General features: G+C 35.8%; 5 protein-coding genes across 8 annotated transcripts; all 5 read left to right on the forward strand.

Moving 5' to 3' along the window:
* Positions 1-274: 274 nt before the first annotated feature.
* LOC118052776 (uncharacterized) lies at positions 275-4,921 on the forward strand. Of its 3 annotated transcripts, none has more exons than XM_035063825.2 (14): positions 275-722; positions 808-950; positions 1,040-1,156; positions 1,382-1,496; positions 1,720-1,857; positions 2,077-2,172; positions 2,289-2,402; positions 2,699-2,767; positions 2,964-3,034; positions 3,118-3,211; positions 3,400-3,528; positions 3,648-3,737; positions 3,838-3,963; positions 4,544-4,921. In XM_035063825.2, the coding sequence occupies exons 1-13, from the start codon at positions 372-374 to the stop codon at positions 3,928-3,930; spliced, it is 1,620 nt and encodes a 539-aa protein (XP_034919716.1). In that variant the 5' UTR covers positions 275-371; the 3' UTR covers positions 3,931-3,963; positions 4,544-4,921. The 3 variants fall into 3 exon arrangements, with proteins under 3 accessions (XP_034919716.1, XP_034919715.1, XP_034919714.1); XM_035063824.2 differs by lacking the exon at positions 4,544-4,921 and adding an exon at positions 4,042-4,137; XM_035063823.2 differs by lacking the exon at positions 4,544-4,921 and having other exon boundaries at positions 3,838-4,137.
* A 246-nt stretch (positions 4,922-5,167) lies between these two features.
* LOC118052778 (peroxidase 9) lies at positions 5,168-7,052 on the forward strand. Its single transcript, XM_035063826.2, has 4 exons — positions 5,168-5,764; positions 5,928-6,119; positions 6,234-6,399; positions 6,503-7,052. Exons 1-4 carry the CDS (start codon positions 5,498-5,500, stop codon positions 6,913-6,915), a joined length of 1,038 nt encoding a protein of 345 aa, XP_034919717.1. The 5' UTR covers positions 5,168-5,497; the 3' UTR covers positions 6,916-7,052.
* A 463-nt stretch (positions 7,053-7,515) lies between these two features.
* On the forward strand, positions 7,516-10,335 carry LOC118052779 (uncharacterized). Its single transcript, XM_035063827.2, has 7 exons — positions 7,516-7,989; positions 8,080-8,225; positions 8,322-8,593; positions 8,726-8,880; positions 9,045-9,307; positions 9,835-9,897; positions 10,022-10,335. The coding sequence occupies exons 1-7, from the start codon at positions 7,737-7,739 to the stop codon at positions 10,265-10,267; spliced, it is 1,398 nt and encodes a 465-aa protein (XP_034919718.1). The 5' UTR covers positions 7,516-7,736; the 3' UTR covers positions 10,268-10,335.
* Positions 10,336-11,075: 740 nt separating this feature from the next.
* LOC118052780 (26S proteasome regulatory subunit S10B homolog B) lies at positions 11,076-14,334 on the forward strand. The gene is made up of 10 exons (XM_035063828.2): positions 11,076-11,345; positions 11,638-11,757; positions 11,853-11,989; positions 12,083-12,244; positions 12,373-12,459; positions 12,568-12,654; positions 12,739-12,876; positions 13,586-13,777; positions 13,848-13,946; positions 14,032-14,334. Exons 1-10 carry the CDS (start codon positions 11,234-11,236, stop codon positions 14,104-14,106), a joined length of 1,209 nt encoding a protein of 402 aa, XP_034919719.1. The 5' UTR covers positions 11,076-11,233; the 3' UTR covers positions 14,107-14,334.
* A 2,257-nt stretch (positions 14,335-16,591) lies between these two features.
* On the forward strand, positions 16,592-19,717 carry LOC118052782 (uncharacterized). 2 transcript variants are annotated; one of them, XM_035063832.2, is made up of 8 exons: positions 16,592-16,903; positions 16,994-17,086; positions 17,332-17,410; positions 17,513-17,591; positions 18,231-18,270; positions 18,351-18,485; positions 18,801-18,938; positions 19,257-19,451. In XM_035063832.2, exons 1-8 carry the CDS (start codon positions 16,608-16,610, stop codon positions 19,309-19,311), a joined length of 915 nt encoding a protein of 304 aa, XP_034919723.1. In that variant the 5' UTR covers positions 16,592-16,607; the 3' UTR covers positions 19,312-19,451. The 2 variants fall into 2 exon arrangements, with proteins under 2 accessions (XP_034919723.1, XP_034919721.1); XM_035063830.2 differs by having other exon boundaries at positions 16,594-16,903; positions 19,213-19,717.
* Positions 19,718-19,986: the final 269 nt, after the last annotated feature.

Genomic DNA, 19,986 nt, shown 5'->3' on the forward strand with positions numbered 1-19,986 from the left:
AGATATTCTCAATCAAGGGTCCTCTTATTTCGTTAACTTTCCCATCAGTTTAGAAAAAATTATAGATCTCACGTATCTTTATTACAAACCACATGCAACAAATCTGGGAAAAGTCTTGACAGATTGACCCAATTGTCAAATTTGGGAAGCTTTTGAGACCTAATAATAAAACTAAAAAGTATAGGACCCAATTGGGAATAAATACACACTTTCGGAACTAAATTGATGTTTCCCAAAACAATATACAGTAACTAATATCCATACATTAATAAAAAAATAAAAAAAAACACCAAATAGCAAAAAAGTCGAACTCTTTCCAATTCCAGAGCCGAGACTTGTTACCAGAAGGCAACTGTAAGCACTACTACACCATGATTGTATCCCACTGCTCTCTAACACGACCCTGGCATCCATCAACTCACGAACCCTATTTCCCTAACCTAAAAAAACCAAAATCCCCTCTAACTCTCACTTCTAGCGTAACCTATTCCTTAAAACTCACGGCCCATGTCCTCCCGCAAGGAACTGAAGTAGTGTCCACTGACAACGTTCTTGTACAAAACCCAGTAATTGAGACCGTAGAAGCAAAAGAAGAAGAAGCCCATGGAGTTTTCAATGGAGGGGCAAGCACCAAATCAGAAGATAAAACCCCAGTGAAGAAGAAGAAGAAAGAAGATGAGGACAGCTTTGAAAATAGATTCCAGCTTCGAAATGGAAGAGAGGTTGCTTTTTAAGTCTTTTTTTTCCTTTTTTTAAATAATTTAGTAGCTCTTGTCTTAATCTAGTAACTGTTTTTTTTTTTTTTAGGTTTACGAGGAAAAAGCTTACCTGGTTGGAGTTGAGCGAAAAGGCAATACGGTTGATGCTTTTGGGATAGAGGAGTCCCTTGAAGAATTGGGACAGCTTGCTGATACTGCTGGAGTTGCAGTTGTTGGTTCTACTTATCAGAAGTAAGTGACATATTTTTTAAAATTTTATTTATGAATTTGTGAAATTTCGATGAACATATTGGATTGCTGGTTTTTCTGGTTGTGTTTAGACTAGCTTCTCCGAACCCGAGGACTTACATTGGATCAGGCAAGGTGGCGGAAATTAAGAGTGCGATACATGGATTAGGTGCTGAGACTGTAATATTTGACGATGAACTTTCTCCGGGGTAAGGTTGTGATTTCTTTTAACTTGTCTATGCAAATGGTCTTTGTTTGGATTGCTCTTTGATGAGATGATTGTTGGCGATGTCGATTCTGTGTGGTTCTTGAACTCTTTGTGATTGTCATGATTAATCTAGAAATAGTTTATTGTCATTGTTTAATTAACTTCATCTAAGCTGTATTTTGCAATAAAGCTCTACATTTGAAGTTTTGTTTTGTTGATCTTGTAGGCAACTGCGTAACTTGGAAAAGATTTTTGGTGGAGATGTTAGAGTTTGTGACCGCACTGCCCTTATCCTGGATATATTCAACCAGCGAGCAGCGACACATGAAGCATCTTTGCAGGCATGATTACTGTTGCACTTCGTGTCTAGTAATACATTTCTGATTATCTATGTGAACATGCTGATGATTTTGTTGCTTTAGCATTGTGGAGCTCTTAACACATATTTAAGTAAATGTTGTCATCAAGTTTTAAGAAAGAGGTTAAACATGACAGTCAGTCCTCATAACTTGGAAAGCAAAAACTGTGTATGCACTAACACTGAAAATTATGTGGTCTTTCAAGGTTGCACTGGCTCAAATGGAATACCAGTTACCTCGACTAACTAGAATGTGGTCTCACCTTGAGCGCCAAGCTGGAGGCAGGGTGAAGGGTATGGGAGAGAAACAAATTGAAGTAGATAAGCGTATCCTCCGTACTCAAGTATGTAATTTTTCTTGCACTGAGTTTTTTTTTCCTTGATGTATCATTATTTCCTATAGAACATCCTATTCTGCAATGTGAAGTGATTCTATTTCTGTGATGTTTGGATTTAGTAATGGTAATTGATTTGCTGAATTTGTCTTATGTACTTTGTAATCAAAAGTGATGATTTACATGAAGTTGATTTGGCATGATTTTCTGTCTCATTTGCTTTGCTAGATTGGTGTTCTTAAAAAAGAGCTAGAATCTGTTAGAAAACATAGAAAGCAGTACAGGAATAGGCGTACCTCTGTTCCTGTCCCTGTAGTATCTTTGGTAAGTAAACGCAAACATTATATTATCTATCCTTTCTCTACTAATCCAAAACAGAAAGAAAACAACAGAGTGCTGACCTTAACATATAATTATGTCATGCATTTGACTGTATTTAGGTTGGTTACACAAATGCCGGAAAGAGTACACTTTTGAATCAATTAACTGGAGCAGACGTTCTTGCCGAGGATCGGCTATTTGCAACACTTGATCCGACTACAAGAAGGGTTCAGGTCAGTCCAACAAGTTAGGAAAATAAAAGGAAAGAAAAGTCTTACTTATGAATTGGCTTAGGTATAATCTATTTTGTATAATTATGTATGTGCCGAACTAAAAAATTATTGCTTTCCACTTTGTGTTGGAAACTTTTGTGTTTATGAAGCCAACTTGAGATTGTAGTTACACAATGGATTTCTTTATATTTTACCAATCAATAGGAATTTATATTACAATGTTTTTGGCAACCTGGCCTACTGAAACTGGCTGCATGTACTCACATTAGATGCTTGTGCTGTTTGGTTGCTTCCAGATAAAGAACGGGAACGAGTTCCTTCTGACAGATACTGTTGGTTTCATCCAAAAGCTCCCAACTACCCTTGTAAGCCCTTCACTGCTTTGATGTGAAGCTCAGTGATCATCTCCCTTCCCATTTTTCATGCACAGCTCAAGGGTCTGTTGGTTTTATTGGCTTAACCGACAAAGAAGAGAGTTAGGATGAATTTTATATTATAGATCTCATGTTGCAATGGAGCTCAAGAGTTTTGACTGGTCTGCAAATGAATTGCTTCCAACAGGTTGCTGCTTTCAGGGCAACATTGGAGGAGATATCAGAGTCATCGCTATTGGTACATGTGGTCGACATCAGGTATGATATTGTCCAAATGATCAATAGAATTTGTTCCTGATGACCATTGCCATTATCTTATACCATACAACTATCAAGTTCAGCCATCCACTGGTGGAGCAACAGGTACATGCAGTGGATGAAGTTTTGTCAGAGCTGGATGTATCATCAATTCCAAGGCTGGTGGTTTGGAACAAGGTATTTTAAGATATTTCCTGGTGATTCTGATTAGATTTACAACTAATTAATCTTCACAGTAGTGCTGTGATGTTGTTTTCCCTGTGGACTCTTTTCCGATGATTTACAACTTGATACAAGTCCAAAACTTTTTCCCTGCAATCTTAACTCTGTATGGATAGCATCATAGCCACTGCTGCTTATGGCAGGTTGACAGGGTCAGTGATCCTAAAAGACTAAAGTTGGAAGCAGAGAGAAAACAAGATGTTGTTTGTGTGTCTGCTTTGAATGGCGATGGGTTAGAAGAATTCTGCAATGCAGTTCAGGAAAAAATGAAGGTATCAAGTTGGTGAAAACACCCTGTTGTTTTCTGAAACAGATAACTCTGTTCATTCTTGCTAACCGCGCTGGAGTTTCAGTTGCACTTGAAAACCTTAACAATTTTCTTTTGTCGTAGGATTCTATGGTATGGGTAGAAGCTTTGGTTCCTTTTGACAAAGGGGAGCTTCTCAGCACCATACATCAAGTTGGAATGGTAGAGAGAACAGTGAGTATTTTCTAGACCGTTTTCATTTTTTTCTATTGATAACCAATGTTCTCTCATTAGTTTTTTGTAACCTTCCCCCCCCCCCCTTAATCTTGAATAGGAATACACAGAAAGTGGGACATTGATCAAGGCGCACGTCCCGCTTCGTTTTGCAAGGTTGCTAACTCCTATGAGGCAGCTGTGTGCATCGTAACTCTTTAGCCTTGCTGGATGATTTTGTAGAACTGTAACTACTATCCATACCGTTCATTATCATGTATATATCTATCATCCAACTTACAGTCATTTCTTTCTATTTTCTAAGGGGGAGAGAGATCACCTATTGTTGTAGATAGATTTTCTTTTACAATCCATCCTTGTAATGAAAGCTTCTAGCGAATGATTATATTACGAAGGTTCAGTTTTTCCCAGCCTAACAAATTTCAGAAGGGATTTATGTGTTTCTTACTTCCCGCATTAACCTTTACCATTGCTATTTAGCTGAAGTAACGGTTCTAGCAAACAAGAATTCTACCCATTTATAACCTATTATTATAAATTATAAATAACATTAAAAGATTTGAGTTGGAAATGCTGTTAATATGAACGATGAACCATCTCTAATTTAGGTTAGGTTTTTAGTTGAGTTGAATGATACATTGACCTTATCAAACTTATTTGATCTAATTGAATTTTAATAATTTGGTTGATTCGATCAAACCTCATCTTATCATTTTAATAAGAATAATTAATTTGAGTTTGGGTTGATCTAATTACTCACGAAATAACGGTGAAGTAACGGTGATCCATACCTTTTTTCATGCCAGTCTCTAGATCGGACTGCACAGAACTCACCCTTGACTGCAACGGAAATCCGCGTCTTTGAATCGCAGCATAAGCTCTTAGCATATGGGCTAAACATACTTTTGGAACGTGATGGGTGGATTGGACATGCCAGGACCATGAGAAAGGAAAATGCTACAAAGGAAACTGCGTTGGAAGATGTCAAAACGTCGTAGTTCTACAAAGCACAAGTTAATCCACTAATAGTAGGTGATAAGTTTCGAGAAGGAATTGAGAAATCTGTGGGTGTCTTTTTCCTGCAATGGTGTTTCTGTAACCCGAGAGCCAGGGCCCATGGGCTTGGCCATGACTACTTGAACCTATTAGCCTAAGAAATTGAAAAATCAATATTGAATCTCGGATCTTCTATGCTAAGTCCATTTATTATGGTAATAATTAGTTTTTAAAATGTTATTTTTTTATTTTTAAAAATTTATTTTTATTATCAGAGTATCAAAATAGTATCAAAAATAAGATGAAAATATTAAAATAAATATTAATTAAAAAAAAATATATTTTTTTAAAAAAATGGTTGAATCATTCAAAATCTAATCATTAACTCAATAACTGTTTTTTTTATAAAAAAAATTAATTAAAATTATATTATTGGATTTTTTGAGTGGCGTCACTGATTAACCTCATGACATGGTGAAACCGCAAGTTGAAAGAGGCAGGCTCGGAGATACTCTTGTGATCTTGTCTTGGAGCAGGTACTACCAGAAACACTTACACAACCAAATTCATCAACAAGCACATGTATGTTCTCTTCTATGCCTAAAGAGGCATGCAAACAAGAAAGACATGGTCATATCTATCCACATTAGGTGTTATAGAAGGATTTGGTAAGGGACGCGTTTGAGTTGCAGGTTAAGTAGCAGAGATGGCAAACACAGAGAGCCCATCACTGTCTACACTGAACTATAGGAATCCTCTTTTCCATGGCTTTCTCTAAAGCGTGTTTTAGTTTCATTGTCCTGATTGTTCTCCTCTCATCAACAACGAGCCTAGCTCATCCTGGCTTTGGCTGGGGTGGAAAGGGTGGTCCTTTTGGTGGTGGCTCCTCTGGTCTGTTCCCTGGATTCTACCAGTATTCATGTCCTCAAGCTAATGACATTGTCATGTCAGTGTTAAGAAAAGCTATTGCAAAGGACTCCAGGATGGCTGCCTCTTTGCTAAGGCTTCATTTTCATGATTGCTTTGTGCAGGTCATACACCTGGTTTTGTATTTTTCTTCATCTTCTCTGCATTTTATCTTTGTTCTACGCATAATCTGTAACCATTTCTTTGAATTGATCGCATCATGTGGCCTTGAACAGACTTATAAGCAGCGTATTGATTGATTAAATTGTCATGTTACTGATCTTGCAGGGTTGTGATGCGTCGGTTTTGTTGGACGATAGTGCACAGATAGTGAGTGAGAAGAATTCTGGACCAAACAAGAATTCCCTCAGAGGATTTGAAGTGGTTGATGAAATCAAGGCTAAGTTGGAAGAAGCATGCCCTCAAACTGTCTCCTGCGCAGACATTCTCGCCTTGGCAGCTCGTGGCTCAACTGTGCTAGTAAGCAAAATCCAAAACCAAATTCTACCTTCTGAATTCTGAATTCTTGGCACCTTTTGCCATTTATTAACCCATTTTTTTGCTAACAAAAAACCGGTTGGTGTTTTGATACAGAGCGGGGGGCCTAACTGGGAACTCCCATTAGGAAGAAGGGACTCAAAGACTGCGAGTCTGAGTGGCTCAAACAACAACATCCCTGCACCCAACTCCACCATTCAAAACCTCATATCACTTTTCAAGCGTCAAGGCCTTAATGATATCGACCTTGTTGCTCTCTCAGGTTTTAACACAACACATCCTTCTGCGTATGTTAATATTTGTCACACCACATTATAACACAGATGGATCATTTGATTATTAATTTGAAAACTGCCATCTTTCAGGAGGGCATACAATTGGGGTGGCAAGGTGTGTGACCTTCAAGCAGAGGCTATACAACCAAAATGGAAACAACCAGCCAGATCATACTATAGAGAAAAACTATTTCTTAGATTTGAAGTCAGTGTGTCCGAAATCTGGAGGAGACAGTAACATTTCTCCCTTGGACTTGGCCTCTCCAGCAAAATTTGACAACACTTACTTCAAGCTCTTACTTTGGGGCAAAGGGCTTCTCACTTCTGATGAAGTGCTTTATACAGGAGAAGTTGGCAAGACAATCCAGTTGGTTAAGAGATATGCTGAGGATGAGGGCCGGTTCTTTGAGCATTTTGCCAAGTCTATGGTTAACATGGGAAACATTAGTCCTCTTACTGGTTTTAATGGTGAAGTTAGGAAGAACTGTCGCCTTGTTAATTAAAGTGAGTAATTGTGTAACCTGGTGAAGAGCATTATGTATTGTATTAAGCTTTTAATTATGGTGGAATCCGGTATCTGATATGAATTGAAGTGTTGCAATAATAGATGCTACTTGGTCTTGATTTTATTTTTCGAGTTAATTTCTCTTCTAAATATAAACGAGTGCCTTTTTTTTTCACTTTCTAAACTCAGTTATTTTCCTCTCTTCAAAATATTATTTAAAATGACATTTCATAGCATAGTTGGTAAATCCAAGTCAACTTAACTTTGACTAAATTTTAGCAGTGCATGACAAAAGGAACAATGGTCAGGATGTTGATATTTACAAGACATAATCAGAATTTGTTATTTTGCAACATTTAAATAGTTACTTATTTTCTATAATTTCTTATATTTTAATTTATATATTTTTTATATAAAAAAATCCCTTCTAAAGTATTTCCATATCAATGATTAAAAAATGTATTTAATTAAAGTTTCTAAAAAAATACGAGTACTCAAACAAACAAAAGTAAACTAGAGGGACTCACATAGAAATTTGATATAGCACAGGCACTGAATCTATAACTATCGACTCATCTCCTATTATTTAAAACGTCGGGCCCCCAGTATGATTGTCGTCTGGGCTCGACAATGTGGAACCAACGACATGCCAAACGTCTCCACGGATCGTAAACAAACCAGTAAATAATCCATCCAACGAAGTGGAACACAAGATTTTGATTTTTGATTCCTGATTTGATCCGCGTCGACTCCGATTTCGAAAACTGCATCAAACCAGAGAATTAAAATCCACAAAACAGCGAGCGAAGCAATAGTAAAATGGGAAAACAAGCAACCGCGTGGAATACATTTCAGAAGAAGAGATGGACACTGATGATTCTGTCTCTGTTCACTCTCTTAACACTGACATTCTTCTTCTTCACGAGATCCGCATTCAATTCCTGTAACTCTACTGACCATTTCCAAGCTCAGATTCAATCAGCTTCGCAAACATCAAGTTCAGGACCGAATCCTCTTGGTTTCATGAAATCAAAGCTCGTTCTCCTTGTCTCTCACGAGCTCTCTCTTTCTGGTACTCAATTTCTTCTTCCTTTTCTTTTCGTTTCTGTTTATTTTCAGAGAAGAAAAATGTACTAAGTGGAGATTTAAAATAAAATTGAAGGCGGACCTCTGTTGTTGATGGAGCTTGCGTTTTTATTAAGAGGAGTTGGAGCCGAAGTGGTTTGGATCACCAATCAGAAAACGGCCCAAGCTGATGATGGTGTTATTTACAGCTTAGAGCGTAAAATGTTGGACCGCGGAGTGCAGGTAATTCTTTTGTTTTTTTTTTTGGGTAGATGTAAATTAAATTATTAAAATTTTAACGGATAGCTGAAATGGATAGTTTGGCTTTAAATTTTTTAGGTTTTTTCTGCAAAAAGTCAGAAAGCGATAGATACAGCGATGAAAGCTGACTTGGTTGTTTTAAATACTGCTGTTGCTGGGAAGTGGCTGGAAGGTGTTTTGAAGGAGAACGTGAAGCAAGTTCTTCCGAAGGTTCTGTGGTGGATTCATGAAATGAGAGGGCATTACTTCAAATTAGAGTATGTTAAGCACCTCCCTTTTGTTGCAGGTGCTATGATTGATTCGCATACGACAGCAGAATACTGGAAGAACAGGACTCGAGAGCGATTAGGGTATGTAAGTGTATGAATCACATCAGTTTAGTGGAGTGTATATTATGGCTCACATTGGAGTCTATTTGGATTTTACTTTGCTCTGTGCTTTTTTTCCATCTGATTTTTTTTTTTACGTATCTTTGGTTTTAGGATTAAAATGCCTGAAACATATGTTGTCCACCTTGGAAATAGCAAGGACCTTATGGAAGTGGCCGAAGATAGTGTAGCCAAGAGGGTGCTTCGTGAGCATGTTCGAGAGTCTCTTGGGGTGAGAGATGATGATCTACTCTTTGCCATCATAAATAGTATGTTCTCCCTGCTGATGAAATAACTATCTTGACCTATATTGTTCCATCAGCCAGTGAAAGAGAGAATGTCTGTTCAAGTTTTCACTTTCCACTATCCATTCTAGCGAATGTTCATCGTGAAATTTTTTGTTTAATGAACATTAGAAACCTTGTTGTTGCAGGTGTTTCGCGTGGGAAAGGTCAGGACCTCTTTCTTCATTCTTTCTATGAGAGCCTCCATCTGATCCAAGAGAAGAAGCAGCAGGTGCCATCAGTGCATGCAGTAATTGTGGGAAGTGACATGAATGCTCAGACGAAGTTTGAAACAGAGCTGCGTAATTTTGTTTTAGAGAAGAAGATTCAAGACCGTGTTCACTTTGTAAATAAAACCCTGACTGTTGCTCCATATTTGGCTGCGATTGATGTTCTTGTGCAGAACTCTCAGGTTTGTTCTGCAGATTTAACTTCTGAATTCTCATTGGAACGTTGTGTTTTTATCAATGTTCTTGTTATTTCATCTTTGGAAAAAGGACAAAGGGGCGCTATTGAATTTTAAAAAAATTCTATGAGCACTTGATCAATTAAAGCACCACACGAGATTACAGGAAACTCTTAAACTGCCAAAGCTTTTTCGTAGAGGACCATTTCTTATTACTAAACTCTCCATTTAGAAATAGTCCTTTGGTTCTTCTTTGAACAGGTCCTTGTGCATACATCTCTACACTCAATGCCCTCTTGTCTGAATATGTTGATGCAGAAAACTAGTCTTGTGAAAGTTAAATACAATAAGTAAAGGGAAAAAAAGGATGAAATTGATAATCTAAAGTAGTTTTGCTCTGCCATTGATGCCTTGATTCTTTTGGTCAAATTTCATCTCACACATTATTTTGGTCAGTTTTCCCCTTTGTGGATAAAAATTATTCTGCTAAGCACTAGCTTTCTTGCTGATATTTGAAGTTATTATTAATGTAGGCTAGAGGAGAGTGCTTTGGGAGGATTACCATTGAAGCAATGGCCTTTCAGCTGCCTGTGTTGGTGAGTCTTTCAATCTAAGCAAATATACTGCCCCAAAATCTACCGATTTTTGCTTTTTTTTTTCTTGTGTTCTGTTTCAATCTAGGTGTTAATTTTCTTACTCGCTTTTATTGCAATATTCCAGGGCACTGCAGCTGGAGGCACTATGGAGATTGTCATGAACGGCACCACGGGCTTGTTGCATCCTATTGGAAAAGAAGGCGTGATTCCTCTTGCAAATAACATTTTGAAGTTAGCCACACATGTTGAAAGAAGATTGACAATGGGAAAGAAGGGATATGAGAGGGTGAAAGACATATTCTTGGAACACCATATGTCACAGAGAATATCTTTTGTGCTAAAACAGGTGTTGCGGAAGGCCATGTCCTAGGCTATGCCATGGTGCCATGGTTTACATTGTGGTGTTTTTAAAAAAAAATAATTTTTTTTAGTTTTAAATTAATTCTTTTTGTGTTTTTTTTATTTTTTTAATGTGTTTATATATAAAATAAATTAAAAAAAATATTATTTTATTATATTTCCAAACGAAAAACACTTAAAAATAATAATATAATGATTTTATTTTATTTTTTTAAGGTAGACTCATGAAATAATAAAAAGAATATGAATAATTATTTTTTAAGCACTATAAAATCTTTGCTCTCTCCCTTTGATTTCTTTCATAAATTTAAATAATAACTTTTAGTCATTCTTAATTTGCTAAAAAAAAGAACTTGTCATCATTATTTTTTTATTTAAATATGAAAAATAATTTAAATAATTTTTATATCAATAAGGATTTTTTTTTTTTTTTTAAAAAAAAGAAAATTCTCAACATGACTCTCGATTATAGTTATAAAATTTTAATTTTAATCTAATATCAATCCAAGATAAGATCCCAATCATATGTCAAGAGAATTAATCTTTCTTGACTATTGTTTTTTCAATAATTAAAAAAATATTATTAAAAAAATTCACTAATTGAGAACTTGATTTTATCCTATTCTATTAAATTATAGATTAATAGAGTTTTCAATCAAGTCAACTAGATAAAAATGACTTGCTCTATTTTTTTATTTAACCCGTACTCATCCAAATCCTAGATTTATTTGTTAAGCCTGTACAAGTTTTACAACTAAGCTCTCAACATTATCTTTATATTGGACCACTTCGTCTATAAGCCTGGGCCGAATTAGCAGCAACGCTACAGGTTACAACGACGTCGTTTATCAGCCAGCATACTGCAAATTAAAATTCAAGTATAAAATCAGGCGACCCTAGCTTCAAGTCAGTTGCAGCGGTTCTCTTCCTCGACAAAAAGAAGGTAAATTCTCAGCTCCATTAACAAGAAAGAAGAATGGCAACGATAAGCAACGATGGAGAAGACGCAGCGCGACGTCGTAATGCAGAGGCGGATTATCGCAAGAAGTTACTCAACCACAAAGAGCTCGAATCCAGAGTTCGATCTAGTCAGTCACTCCCTCCTTTACTACTTACTTTACTTCAAATCATTTCTTTAATTACTTTAATCAAAGATCTAATCTGATTTCTTAATTGGACTTTTCTCTTTATTATTATTATTATTATTATTATTATTATTATTATTATTATCTCCTCTTGTATTAATCACCAAATTTATTATTTTATTTTTGTTTCATTCCAATTTGCCTTCAGAAATTAGGATTAAAAATAATTTTTTTTGTGAATTTCGTATCAAATCATGGGCTATAATAGTATGGATAATACGTGTCTATTTTGCAGCGAGGGAGAATTTGAAAGCTGCAAAAAAAGAATTTAACAAAACAGAAGATGATTTGAAGTCTCTTCAAAGTGTTGGTCAGATTATAGGAGAAGTTCTTCGACCTCTTGACAATGAACGCTGTATGTTTCTTTTTTCCCCTTAATCTTCTGTTATTGCTGTATACATATGGTTGATATTTATAGGCATTTGTTTGATTTATTTCTTTTAAATTTAGTGATTGTCAAAGCGAGCAGCGGGCCGAGGTACGTGGTAGGCTGCCGTAGTAAGGTGGATAAGGAAAAACTGACTTCAGGAACTAGAGTGGTTCTTGATATGACAACACTTACGATCATGCGAGCTCTTCCACGTGAAGTAAGTCATTGTGGTGTTTCAGAACATGTTTTTATGCCAGAATTTGCAGTGTCATGAATGATGTCTGATGTTGTGTGTGTTTGGGGCTGACAGGTTGACCCAGTTGTTTATAACATGCTGCATGAAGATCCTGGTAATGTGAGCTACTCAGCTGTGGGTGGTTTATCTGATCAGATTAGAGAATTGAGGGAATCTATTGAGCTACCTTTGATGAACCCTGAGCTTTTCATTAGAGTGGGGATTAAGCCTCCAAAGGTCTCATTTTATGTTTTCCCCTTCTTTTCCCTTGCGATATACATATAAAGTATCAGCGGTAATATTTATGCCAGTATGAATAAAGTTAGATTATATTTCATCTTAACTTCTTGCTCACTTTCTTTCAGGGTGTCCTTCTTTATGGACCTCCTGGTACTGGGAAGACATTGCTGGCTAGGGCTATTGCAAGCAACATAGATGCCAACTTTTTAAAGGTCAGATCCTGTTTCATCTATTCAGCCCTTTGTTTTTCCTTTTTTTATGTTCTATTGCTTGGAATTGCCCCCTTTGGTTAACATGCTGCCCTTTCAAACTGGATTAAGGTTGTTTCAAGTGCCATCATTGACAAATACATAGGAGAAAGTGCTAGGTTGATCCGAGAAATGTTTGGGTATGCACGTGATCATCAAGTAAGAGTCTTTGTTCCATGAATTTTTTTTATTCTGACTAATTTATACCTCCATTAAATATACAATTTGCTTTTGTCTCTCAAGCCCTGCATCATTTTCATGGACGAGATAGATGCAATTGGTGGACGCCGTTTTAGTGAGGGAACAAGTGCTGATCGTGAAATTCAAAGAACATTGATGGAGTTGCTTAATCAACTTGATGGATTTGATCAGCTTGGGAAGGTAAATTTGGTTTATACTCCAATACCACTTTGTGAGTTGATACTAAACAAAAAATTCCTTTGGGAGGCACTTTTGTAAAAAGATGGGTGTGGTTTTTCTATTTGTCATTATTTTCAAATGTGTATAGTGGGTTTGCTTGGGATCTTCTACACCGTGCACTGTCTTCTGAATCCTGTCTGGTTTGGTAAACTCTTGCTGTTAGCTTGTTGTTTTGGGGGAAGTGAGTAATATCAACATTGCATTATGGGTGTGGTTTTTCTATTCTTCATTATTTTCAAATACATACAGTGGGTTTGCTTGGGATCTTCTGCACCATGCACTGTCTTCTGAATCTTCTCTGGTTTAGTAAACTCTTGCCGTTGGCTTGTTATTGTTGGGGCAGTTAGCAGATATGAACATTGTGTTTGCATGTGACTAGGCTACTGCATCATCCTCTTCATGACCCTTAATTTTGCTCTAATTCCCTGTTGAAATTTGTGGGCCTTGGACTTAAGTAAACTTAATGTCTGATAATTTGGAGATTTAAAAAGTAAATCTCTTGTAAATGCATTTGTTAGCTTATATCTATATCATATCTCTGTTGTGTGTGTTAGCGCTGCATCTTTTGCCAGCCACTTTCTTCTACTAGTTTTCTATATACATGTTTAGATGTTTCAGTTTGCAGCCACTGAATAATTGGGGAAATTGAGTGTTCAATTGTGTGTTGTAGGTTAAAATGATAATGGCCACAAACCGCCCTGATGTTCTTGACCCTGCACTTCTTCGTCCTGGAAGATTAGACAGAAAAATAGAGATTCCACTACCAAATGAACAGTCAAGAATGGAAATTCTTAAGATCCATGCTGCTGGGATTGCCAAGCATGGGGATATTGATTATGAGGCTGTTGTGAAACTTGCAGAGGTGAGTTAGTGGTGACTTTGGTTGTTACATGCATATATCGTTCGCATAAATTATTGTTGCATAATCTCAGGGTTTTAATGGAGCTGATCTTCGTAATGTCTGCACGGAAGCTGGAATGTCAGCAATCCGTGCAGAACGTGATTATGTCATCCATGAAGATTTTATGAAGGTAATTTTTAGTGCACACAAAGAATGTTCTTGTGCATGTTTCTTTCCAAATATATGTGCTCAGTTCTGGTGGAAATTTATTGCAGGCCGTACGGAAACTTAATGAAGCAAAGAAACTCGAGTCTACCGCGCACTACAATGCTGATTTTGGCAAAGACTAGATTCGATCCTTGCCTACAAGCCACGGAGTTGTAGTCAATGAGTCGAGAATTTGGTGTCTTATATTTATAGGACACATTTGTAATGGCAAATTTTTATTTTTCCAACCAAATCATGTATCTTATATTGGTTTTTAGTCTCGAAGTACATCATGGGTTATTTATTTTGGTTGAAATTTAACCTTGACATATGTGAAGTTTCATTTATCCATATTGCTATTTTGGTTGAAATTTAGCCTGGCCTTCAACTGATACCCATCAAATACACTACCTCAACAGGGAAAAAAAAAAAAATGGCGAGGAGGACACGATGAGGCAATCAGGCCCAGCCTCAAGCTAGGAAAAACAGAGAAAGAGAGAAGCAGACGACAGGTAGTCCTGGAAAAGTCACGTTCTTCGGTATTTTACTCAATAATTGTGTTCTGTAGCTATTTTCAGGTAAAAACACCTCATGTTTATACTAATGTCTTCAAAACAACTCAAAAGTCATCTTTACCATCTTTTCAATCAGAGGGAAAAAAAATTTGGAAACCTATTTTCACATCTGAGATGAGATCTAGTTTTTGCGAATCATTTTGAAGTTACTAGATACCTCCAATCGACTCGATAGGCCAGCTTTTATCAATTGGAGGTTACAAAGTCCTTACTCTAAGCTAGAAAACAGCGTTCTGATCACTTTTTTTCTTCTCATTTGTTTCTCCAATCAAAGCCTCTTTCAAAATCAGGGATCTTTTTAAAAATTGGACAAGACTAAAATTGACTATCAAATGAGAAAAATATTTTGGCAACGATCTGTTACAAGTCATGAGGATTGCAAGTTTTGTGAAAAGGTTTATTTAAATCTTGATGTATACTTTATTTGCTCGTGTAAATTCTAAAATTTATTTGAATGAATGAAAAAACATATAGTTATAGACAAACATAAGCAAAAAATTAAATCTAGTGTTTTTTATATGTTATAAAAAAATATCAATAAAAATCTCATATATAAATGATCCTGAACTTAATTTTCAGCTCAATTGAGGACTTATTAGTTATTAGTTGTTAGTGGCACCGGCCCCGATAAGTGAAAAACCACGACACAACCCTTACTAGTAACGGGGATCAATTAGCAAGTTCACTGAAATTGAAATAGCAGACCCGATATTTCTCCTTGGTCATCAAGTTCAAATTTGACAGATACACTGAAAAATAAGGGTAGCTTTTGTTTATATGGCTCCCCGTATGTTTTTTTTTTTTTTTAAAATCTGTTTTAAATTAACTTTTGTTCCAGTGTTTTAGTATTATTTTAATATGTTTATGTTAAAAATAAATTTTTAAAAATATAAAAAAATATTATTTTAATAAATTTTTAAATAAAAAATAATTACTATCACAATACCAAATACTACCAAAATCTACATGAACTTTCTATTTTATTATAACTAGTTAATTTTTTATCAAATTTGAAGAGTGAATCTAATCTCGATCAAAAAATAAAATATGATAAGAAAATAAAATAACTTTCCACTATGCAAATTAATATGTCGCTTGAAACAGCACATTTTGGAATGGTATTTTTTTTTTTTTAGTTTCTATAGTTTTTTCAATTTAAAATATCTATAATTGAAGTTGATTTTTTTTATTTCTTGTACTCATGCCTCCACAACCAATAGTTTGAGAATAAAAAGGAAACGAGAAATGTCATCCAATAATAAATAAATAAAATTATTGATTATTCAAATAGCTACTTATAAAAGAGAAATATACTCACAGGCATGCAAGGAAAGAGAATTATGAGAGATAGAAATAACAAAAAAATCGAGCTTTGATAAAAAATATTCTTATAAGACAATTCTTTTTTTTTCTTAAAATGGTTCAATGGATCGAATATTAACAATTATTACCTAAATACTCTAATATTTCTCCCATTAATCAAGCTAATTGTTAGTTAATCAAACATTGTGATGAGTCAAAATACTTGTTAAGATTTTTTTAAATAAAAAAATTAATCATATAAAATGAATAAAAATTTGAACTTGATATAATCATGTCCAAAATAGTCTTGGTTTGATGAATAAGTCAGACCTAAAAGATTTGAGTCTGGAATCAATTAAACTTAAGATAAAATGAGTCTAGAGAATTGAATCCACCATAATTCAGAATTTTTTTTAAAAAAATAATTTTAAATAAAATCATATAGTAAAATTAATATTATTAGTTATTTAACATATCGAGATGCCTACAATTAAATTTCTTGATGTTTAGGAATCTCTCAATCTTCAAAACCCAATGGTGCAATATTTTGAGAAGCAATTACATTAATGAAATATTCCCTTTTCCATGAACAACGAAATAAGTGCTATGCAGCATGGGCTTTACTCTAGTAGACTATACTGTAACAAGCTCACATCAATCCCAGCCCATTAACAGATTAGCGTGACTGTGATAAAGCCCAATATAGGCCCATTACCACATGATCCTTAAACTTTGGATTTGTCATTGTCCGTACTAACTCAACTCCTATGCCCAGCTTCCCCGCGACAAAAACTGACCCGGCACTTCAAATTACACCCGATATCTCACAATCCGCTATGGAGATATACCAGGTAAAAATACCGGCACGCTTTCCTCTACAAGCCGGTTGTTTTCCTTCAAACTCAAAAAAAAAGTCAACGTTTCTTCGTCGTGTAGCTGCTTTTACAACCAGTTCGCATTCCCTAACCGATAAATCGGAATCCGAATCTCAGAATCGGATGTTCATTCTCGGCATGGGATTTGTGTGTCAATTCTTTGCACAGTCCCTTAAAAAAGAAGGCTGGTAACTCCTAATTCTCCGAGTTTTGAAGCACGGTTGATTTTTTTATTAAATCACTTAACAAAAACGTTGTCGTATTGGGTATTTTCTCAGGGTAGTTACTGGAACTTGCACGAGCAAAACGAAGAAGAAACATCTTGAGGAGAAGGGATTTCATGTTCACCTTCTTGATGCAAATCAGCCAGAGTGTGTTTTTGCTTTATTTTTTATTTTCTTTAATTTTTGTTGACTTTTATTTAAAATGGACTAATTAGAGAACAAACCTACAAATTTTATTTTTTTACTGCTGGGATTATTGATTTCTTGAGTGAATATTTCTTGTCATTAATTAGTTGTCTAAGTTATTGTGTGGAATTTTTATTAATGTTGAGATATCTTGCTTCAAAAGTTGTTGAAATTTTGCTCTTCATTATTTATTTATTTATTTTCAGATTGAGCACTCTAGATGCTTTGAAATGTTACACGCACCTCCTGGTCTCAATCCCTCCTGTTGGGTGCGCGGGTGATCCGGTATGTGAACTGCCTTGTTGAATTCTTTGTTGGATATTGTTTGAATGCTCCCTAAACATGGAACGTTTGATTCTATGCTATTGATTTCTTGTCATTGTTAAGATGCTTCAGCATGCAGAACTTCTAAGAAGTACGCTGTTGGACGGAAATCTTCAATGGCTTTGTTACTTGTCATCTACCAGTACGTATTTTGGTATTATAATTCATAAATGCATGTATGGATGGAAGTCAAATGCTTGTTTGTGTTCTTTTACTTGCATATATATGTGAATATATATTCCAGCATTGAATATTTTGAGAACTTTATCATCTATTTTTTTATATAGATCGAGTGTGGTAAGTGAACATAAGTTTTGTTTTGCTTCAAACTATGTATTTTCTCAATGTTATGGTGAATATGAGAACAATTTGTGTTTTTGAAGGTTATACTGAATCAGAGCCGGTAAATAAACCAATTCTACTAGTTTAATCATCCAGTGCTTAGGCAAATTCAAACAAACTTACTGATTCTCAGCGTCAAATCCAACTTTATAGCAAGTTGATACATATAATAATCTTCCTTTAACATTAGATGCAAAGGCAGCTGCATTTCAACAAATGGTTGTTTCATTCATCATGTTTCTAAGGAAATAGAGTTTTAGGGAGAATTACTGCTGAAAGGCTGCATTATATATGCTTGAATCTCTTCATGAATTGTTAGGGAGAAGACAAAGACTTGGGTTTTTAATTCCCATCATCTGAATTTTTTGGCACGTTCCAACCTCTTCCATCCTTGCAAAATAGTTGGGTTTGACTTGGTGATACTTCATTTTGCTCGCAGGTGTATATGGTCATTGTGATGGTGCTTGGGTGGATGAGGAGTAAGCAGAGGACCCTTATGCACTGCTGTGTAAGAAATATAGCTTGCATGCCACTAATTACTTGCATTATCATGTGGCAGTTATCCAACCAGCCCTACAAGTGAGCTAGCTAAATTGAGGTTAGATGCTGAGGAAGGATGGCTAAATCTGGGCCAAAGCCTGGGGTTTTCCACTCAAGTATTTCGTCTTGGAGGTATCTATGGTCCTGGAAGAAGGTTGTAATCAGCATCTCTATATGCCATATTTGTTTGTGCTGCCCCACAGCTGCCATTGAAGAGTATCCGTATCACTTCTCTATTCCAAGTTCTCACTTTTCTCTTCAAGAATAAGATGCCTAGCTAATTAACCTAACGTTCAGTGCTAGCAACACCCCTTTATTATTAGAAGCGAGAGGTGTTAATATATCACTTTGTTTTTTTTTCCCCGGGAGAAACCATGCACTTCTTTTTGGTTAGTTGGTAGTTAACTGTTAATATTTACCTGCTAAAAATATGGTGTGGTGCGGCTAACTTGGAAACAAATTTTGGCAGCGCTGTCGATACAATAATTAAGCAAGAGCCACAGTCAGAAGGTCAGAAGATGAGAAAATCGAGGCAATACACTTCCAGAGTTCATGTTGAGGACATTTGTCAAGCACTCAAGGCTAGTATTTACACGCCATCCTCCAGGTGGGCATTTATAAAAATATTTCTTTTATCCAGTTTCTTGCACATAATTCATTAGATTTGTGAGAGAGTAAGTCTGCCTCATTGAAAGTAAAACCCCTAACTTAAAGCTAACCTTCAAAAAAATATGATATATCCTTTTAAGTATGCCATGTGCTCAATGAACCCTGTGTCATTTTACCAGTGTTTATCAATCTCTCTCTTTAACTCCAGGAATTTAATATTTTTGTTGGTTGTCTGAAGTGCATCTAGATTCCACTGAATCTCCCTTTTTCAGGGGAATTTACAATATTGTGGATGATGACCCAGCTCCTCGTGAAGAGGTGTTTACATTTGCAGAGGACTTGATCAAGAAGAAGTGGCCAGGCCACACTAAATGGAGCTCTAATTCTGCTAGCGCTGCATCACCTACCAAGAAGGATAATTCAAGAGGAGATAAACGGGTTTCCAATATGCGTATGAAGAGAGAACTAGGAGTGAGGCTTCTCCATCCAAGTTATAGATCAGGATTGCTAAGTATTATTGATCAAATGGAAAACCCATTTCACTGTAGTCCATGAAGTTTGTGAGTCACAATGTTGTTGATATCCGAAACTGAAAGGAGCACAGGTTATAGTCAGAAAGGCTGTGTGAGGAAGTATATTTTTTCTTTGTATCAGCTCATGTTTTGTGTCAATAAAGAGTGAACAACACTCGTGGAGCGTCCAATCATTAGTTGATCTTCTCGGTGCTCCGGACCATTTGACAGCCAAATTATAAGGGAACTGATTGTGATCTTTTAATGTTTCCGGTGCATAATCATTTGGAATGTTGAATTCAGATCAAATTACGTATTAAGGTTTTTTAGAGTTAATTATTTTGGGATCAGAAAATGAATAGATCCATCTCGCAGGTCGTTCTTCTTTGCTAATAATTTGGTCATGACGGTATCAAGCAGGGGAGCCAGACCGGCGATATTCTTCAATAAAGCAAAATTATCCAGAATTTGGTGCTTTGTAACTTGTATTAAAACAAAATAATTGAATCAAATTAAATGATATCTCAGACCAAG

Source organism: Populus alba, chromosome 2 (genome assembly GCF_005239225.2).
Source record: "Populus alba chromosome 2, ASM523922v2, whole genome shotgun sequence".
NCBI classification, from domain to species: Eukaryota; Viridiplantae; Streptophyta; class Magnoliopsida; order Malpighiales; family Salicaceae; genus Populus; species Populus alba.